Genomic DNA, 6,776 nt, shown 5'->3' with positions numbered 1-6,776 from the left:
AGCTCATCATCCTTCTCAGCCTCTGCACCTACCGCACCACTGGATGAGACAGACATCGACCCGACTTCTCTCCGTTTGTCCCTGTGATCCCAACTTGTTGCCACGCCCAGTTCAGTCCCTCTTCCGTCCGGCGCCAAGCAAATCACCACGTTTCTATTATTACTAGATAAACAATCCGACATGGCACACACTGTGGAGACCGGCGACCGGCGATGAGTGGCTGCATGCAACCTGAGCCTGCAGGCCGCAAGCACCTAGCTAGCCGCCGCCTACTGCGCGGAAACTTCGCCGCATGGCGAGCGGAGTCGTGCGGTGCGACTGAGAACAAACTCGTATGCGCAATTGTTGGTGAGAGAGATTTGATTATTATTAGCCACTGGATCCTGTCCAAGTCCAAGCTGATCCTGCTTGCTATATAAGCTCCGTCCCGCAGCAGAAACACAGCAGCAGCAGACAGACAGACAGAGCAGCAGCCAAGGCCTGAGGCGAGCTGAGAAAAAGCTCACAGCTCAAACTGAAAGCTAGCTACTAGTTAGGAATTAGGATTAGCTCAAACTTCCGCTTCCGATAGACACAGAGCTCGTCGGCGACATGGACGCCATGGAGAGAGGCCAGCGTGCGCCGCTCCAGCCCGAGGTAACGATCAGCGCGCGCCGCTCCTGCCGCTCCCTGCCACCATCCTCTTCCTCCTGTGCTGCCCCCCTGTTCGTTCTGGAAGGAGGATCAGTACAATGAAAACTGAAATGCAAAATCCGCAACCACGCTTCAGCATCCGTCCACACAAGAAGAGCATTTGTGCACCTCCATTAGACCAAGTCTAACTTACAAGAACACAGAGAAGAAAATGGTTATTAACACGTGGTTAACACATGCTGACATGCATATCCAGCCCCCTTCCTTTTCTAACCAGACAGGCACATCCACATCACGGTCGTGCTGCAGCATCACATCCACAGCTCGTCAATACAACTGCATTTTTTTTAACAGATTCTGTTCTGGTTGCTAACAATTCCTGCAATTATCTCTGTTACAGAGTCATGGCCCAAAGGTTCAAGAGGACGACAGCCTGCAGCTGCAGGTGCCACTCCTCAAGCATAAGAAGCGGGGCGGCAGCAAGGCACCCGCAGTAATTCTATGTGAGCAAAGCTCCATCTTCTTCTAATTGCTTTTCCAGCCAACAAAAATGTAGATTAATTGGAGAGGAGCTAGTGGTTTAACTGAACTTTCGCCATTGTTGGTGCAGTGTTCGAATGCCTGGAGAGCACGGCGTTCAATGGCATCTCCACCAACCTGGTGGTGTACCTGGAGACCGTCCTCCACGGCACCAACCTCGCCAGCGCATCCAACGTCGCCACCTGGTTCGGCACCAGCTACCTCACCCCCGTCTTCGGCGCCATCATCGCCGACTCCTTCTGGGGCAACTACAACACCATCCTCGTCTCCCTCGTCGTCTACCTTCTCGGCATGATGCTCGTCACCTTCTCCGCCTTCGTGCCCACCACCACGGCGGCGCTGTGCGCGGCGGGCGCGTCGTGCGCCGGCACCGCCGGCACGTGGGGGCTGAGCTCGCAGGCCGTGGCTTTCGTGGGGCTGTACCTCGTGGCGATCGGGTGCGGCGGGGTGCGCTCGTCGCTGCTGCCATTCGGCGCCGAGCAGTTCGATGACGACAGCCCGGCCGACCGGGAGGGCAAGGCGTCCTTCTTCAGCTGGTTCTACCTCTGCGTGAGCTTCGGCCCCATCATCTCCGGCGTGTTCCTCGTCTGGATCCAGCAGAACGTCAGCTGGGGCCTCGGATTCGGCATCGCCACCGCCTGCATAGCGCTCGCCTTCGCCGCCTTCATGCTCGCCACGCCCATGTACAAGCGCCGCATGCCCGCCGGTACGCCGCTCAAGAGCCTGTGCCAGGTCGTCGCTGCCGCGTGCAAGAAGATTAGCGTCAAGGTGCCCGCCGAAGCCGGACACCTCTACGAGGTCAGTGACAAGATCGACTCGCCCCAGCCCAGGATCGCGCACACCAGCGACTTCAAGTTCCTCGACAAGGCGGCCATCGTCACGGAGTCGGACATGGAGGAGAGGCCGGAGGCGGCGACCTCGTGGAAGCTCTGCACCGTGACTCAGGTGGAGGAGCTCAAGATCCTCCTCCGCCTGCTGCCCGTGTGGATAACCAGCGTCATCGTGTCATCGGCCTTCTCGCAGATGAACACCACGTTCGTGCAGCAGGGCAGTGCCATGGAAATGACCATCCTGTCGGTGCCGGTGCCCGCGGCGTCGCTGGCCTCCTTCGAGGTGATCTGCGTCATGACATGGGTGCTCCTCTACAACAAGGTGATCGTGCCGGCGTTGAGGAGCTTCTCCTCGAGCGGTGACGGCGAGCCGTCGCAGCTGCAGCGGATGGGTGCCGGGCGGCTCCTCATGGCGCTCACCATGGCGGTGGCAGCGCTCGTGGAAATGAAGCGGCTCGACAGCGCGGCGCGTGGGGAAGAAATCAGCATTTCGTGGCAGCTGCCCCAGTACTTCTTCCTTGCCGGCGGGGAGGTCTTCTGCTACATCGCGCAGCTGGAGTTCTTCTTTGACGAGGCGCCGGACACCATGAAGAGCATGTGCACGTCGCTCGCTCTGCTCACCATCGCGCTGGGGAGCTACATGAGCTCCTTCATCTACGCCATCGTGGAGGCCTTCACGGCGACGGGAGACAGCCCCGGGTGGATCTCCGACGACCTCAACAAGGGCCACCTCGACTACTTCTTCTGGGCCATGGCTGCAATGTGCACGCTCAACTTCGTCGTGTACAGCGGCATCGTCAAGAACTACAGGCTCAAGACGGTCATCTCGTGATCGCTTGCTCTAAATCTTCAAGATTCCATTCCATTACATAGATTACATTGCACAATCGCCAATTGGTGATGGATGAACAGTAACTAGCTAGTAGCCAGGTACATATATACACAAGGCATAGTAGGGAGAAAATGTAGGATATCACTTCTCTTTTCTTTTTCATGGCCGTAGTGTAATCCTATGGCAGGACCATTTTTTTTGAATTTTTGTTGGTGCCCTTTCTTGGATTGTAGAAAGATTACAAGATGACAGTATGAATGTGTGCTTCTCTTCTATTTCAATCCAGGGACAGAAATTTGCATTTAACATGCGAGTAGTGTAGAAATTGTAGTGGAAGCGTTCTACCCTCTCGAAAGAGAGCCGCGGGTATTTATTGATAATGATGAGGCTTATCTCATGATCGCATACAAGACTTGGAGTACAACAGAACATATAGAGATAGAAGAAGGTTTAACTAGATACTAGTATATCTCTAACTAACTAACTCTATACGAGACTATATGCGCCGGCCCATAGGAGGCCTACATGAGATATTTCAATACACCCCCCTAATCACAACTTGATCAAGTTGAGACTACGTCTAAATTTTTCGAAGCTCCTTGTAGGCAACGCCTTGGTGAAGCCATCCGCAATCTGATCTCCAAAGTGAATAAACCGAATATCCAACTCTTTGTTGGCAACACGTTCTCTGACGAAGTGAAAGTCTATCTCAATATGTTTTGTTCTGGCATGAAACACTGAATTAGCAGAAAGATAAGTGGCGTCAAGATTATCACGCCATAAACAAGGAACTTGCATTTGTGTCACTCCAAGTTCCTTCAGCAAAGACTGAAGCCAGATAATTTCTGTAGTAGCATTAGCCAGTGCCTTATACTCAGCTTATGTACTATACCTGGAGACGATAGCCTGTTTCTTTGCACACCATGATATCAAATTTGGACCAAGGAATACTGCAAAGCCACCTGTGGACCGTCTGTCATCAATACTTCTAGCCCAGTCAGCATCAGTAAAAGCACTGACAAGTGTGGATTAAGACTTACTGAATATTAGTCCAACGTTTACTGTATACTTTACATAACTCAAAATGCATTTAGCTACAGTCCAGTGCAAGGTGGTAGGTGCATGCAGAAACTGACATACCTTGTTTACAACAAAGGATAAATCTGGTCTAGTAAGAGTTAAATATTGAAGTGCACCAATCATACTTCTATACTGAGTGCTATCTTCCTAACTTAGGAGCTTACCTTCATGCCGAGATAGTTTCTCTGAACTAGACAATGGAGTTGGCGAAGGCTTGCAATCCTGCATCCCAACCCTTTTCAAAAGATCAACATATTTTTCCTGAGATAAGACAATACCATCTTTGTTTCTTTTGACTTCAATGCCGAGAAAGAAATTCAGATCTCCCAAGTCCTTTAAGGCAAACTCAGAGCCTAGGTCTTTTAGGAGTGTTGTCACTGCTTCATCAGATAAGGTTGCAATGATGATATCATCAACATATATGAGCATGTACATTGTTATATTGGACTTGTTGAAAATAAATAATGAAATATCAGACTTCGAAGGAACAAAACCAATGGCTTGCAACTTCATGCTCAAGCGATGATACCATGCTCTCGGGGCCTGTTTCAGACCATAGAGAGCCTTATCAAGTTTACACACATGAAAAGGTGCATTCTTGTTTTCAAACCCAGGTGGTTGTTTCATGTAAACCTCCTCTTCCAGAACACCATGCAAAAACGCGTTCTGCACGTCCAACTATCGTAGGCTCCATCCCCTAGACACAACAACAGACATAACCAACCTAATAGTAGCAGCTTTAACAACCCGACTAAAGGTGTCCTCGTAATCTATTCCATATCTCTGTTTAAAACCTTTTTCCACTAGCCTGGCCTTGTATCTATCAACCGTGCCATCTGCTTTCCTTTTAATTTTGTAAACCCACTTACAGTCTATCAAATTCCTACCTTGACCACGTGGAACCAAGTGCCACGTCTCATTTTTCTGCAAGGCCATATATTCTTCTTCCATGGTCTTCTTCCATCTAGGATTTGTCATAGCTTCATCAATAGAGCGTGGCTCTCCTGTCATACAGGTTAAACCAAATTTCAAAATAATTTTGTAATTGACAGGCTGAATTTTCCCTGTTTGAAGTCGCGTGCTGGTGCGTGTAGTGCCCACTAGCCGGGGTGCAGAAGATCCCACGCCCGGACGTGCAGGCCTGCCTGGTGGCGATCCCGATGGAGATCTCTCGTCAGTCGAGTCAGGTGAAGCAAGATCCGAGGGAGATTCCCGACCGAACTGGGCGGGCGAACCAGCGACCGGGTCGGCACCTGACGCACCCTGGTCTGCATGCAAGGCGGGACCCGCCGCAGGCGCGCGAGTGGGAGACAGCCGTGGACCCGCAACTCGCGTGGTGGGTGGAGAATGACCCACTTCAGCCCCGCGTGGGCTGTTGCCGCCTAGGCGTCCTGAGGCGGAATCCTGCCGCGATGGCGACGTATCTGCATGGGATCGCTCGCATGTGGATCCCGACGTTGCATGCACAGGCGAATCGCCCTCGTGACGCGTGCATTCGTTTTCTTCTAGAGCATGAAATATGGGCTGATATGCACTGTTTTTAGCACCATTTTCTGCAGCAAAAAATGTTCCTGTATTATCTGCATCATCAACAGACTTAGTAGCATGGTCATGAGAATTATTCACGTGATTAGTAGTATTATTCCCCCCTTGATCTAAGCCGGAATGATGAGCAGGAAGAAGAAGAATCTCTTTTTGTAAGAGAGCACCGGCGTTTGGATGGAGATTTCTGAAAGGGAAAACCGTCTCATCAAAAACGACATCACGGGAGATGTACACCCAACCGATGAAAATATCAAGGCACTTGACACCTTTATGTTGGGGGCTCTACCCGATGAACACACACTATTTGGATCGAAAGGAGGGTTTTCTCGAATTATATGGCCGTAGATTTGGCCAACACGCACAACCAAAGACACAGAGAGAAGCATAGTTTGGTGTAGTATGTAAGAGTCGTTCGGTGGGTGTTTCAAAGTTGATAACTCGATTAGGCAGAATGTTTATAAGATGAGTAGCAGTGAGAAAAGCTTCATCCCAAAACTTAAGAGGCATAGATGCATTCGCAAGTAGAGACAAACCAATCTCAACGATATGCCTATGCTTACGTTCTGCCGAACTGTTCTGTTGATGCGCATGAGGGAAAGAAACATGGTGAGCAATTCCTAATCTTTGGAATAAAGGGTTCAATTTTTCATACTCACCACCCCAGTCTGACTGAACTGAGATAATTTTACTATTCAATTTTCATTCAACAAGTGTTTGGAAATTTTGGAAGACTTGAAACGCTTCAGATTTATGATTGATAAGATAGATCCATGTATACTTGCTATAATCATCAATAAAGCTTATATAGTACTTGTGTCTACCAACAGAAAGAGGTGCTTGCCCCATACATCAGAAAATATGAGTTCTAATGGTTTGGAAGAAACACTAGTTGACATGGGGTAAGGAAGTTAATGACTTTTTCCTCTCTGACATGAATCACAAACTGTTTCACTGCTAGGCTCACCAACAAAAAAGGAGCTTATTTTCCCTAAGCACACGATGAATAATAGTAAAAGAAGGATTCCCTAGACGATCGTGCCACCTTGCCAAAGATAATGTGGTGACACCAAGACCTTGTTTATTGGAACTCCTAAAATGGTGAATCAACGGATATAGCCCACCAACGCATCTACCTCTGTAGAGAATTCTCCTCGTTGCTTGGTCCTTAATCAAGAAGAAAAAAGGATGAAATTCAAGAAAAACATGATTGTCCAAAGCAATACGATGAACGGAGAGAAGATTTGTTCTAGCATGAGGTGAATAAAGAATTCTTTTAAGATGAATGGGCCGGCTAGAGGTATGTAATACTGACTGAC

General features: G+C 49.4%; 1 protein-coding gene across 1 annotated transcript; it reads left to right on the top strand.

The window, feature by feature from the left end:
- Positions 1–456: 456 nt before the first annotated feature.
- On the top strand, positions 457–3,086 carry LOC123130820 (protein NRT1/ PTR FAMILY 8.3). Its single transcript, XM_044550626.1, has 3 exons — positions 457–636; positions 1,034–1,136; positions 1,244–3,086. Exons 1-3 carry the CDS (start codon positions 592–594, stop codon positions 2,833–2,835), a joined length of 1,740 nt encoding a protein of 579 aa, XP_044406561.1. The 5' UTR covers positions 457–591; the 3' UTR covers positions 2,836–3,086.
- Positions 3,087–6,776: the final 3,690 nt, after the last annotated feature.

Source organism: Triticum aestivum, chromosome 6A (assembly GCF_018294505.1).
Source record: "Triticum aestivum cultivar Chinese Spring chromosome 6A, IWGSC CS RefSeq v2.1, whole genome shotgun sequence".
Classification (NCBI taxonomy): Eukaryota; Viridiplantae; Streptophyta; class Magnoliopsida; order Poales; family Poaceae; genus Triticum; species Triticum aestivum.
This window is presented reverse-complemented; position numbering and strand designations above follow the sequence as displayed.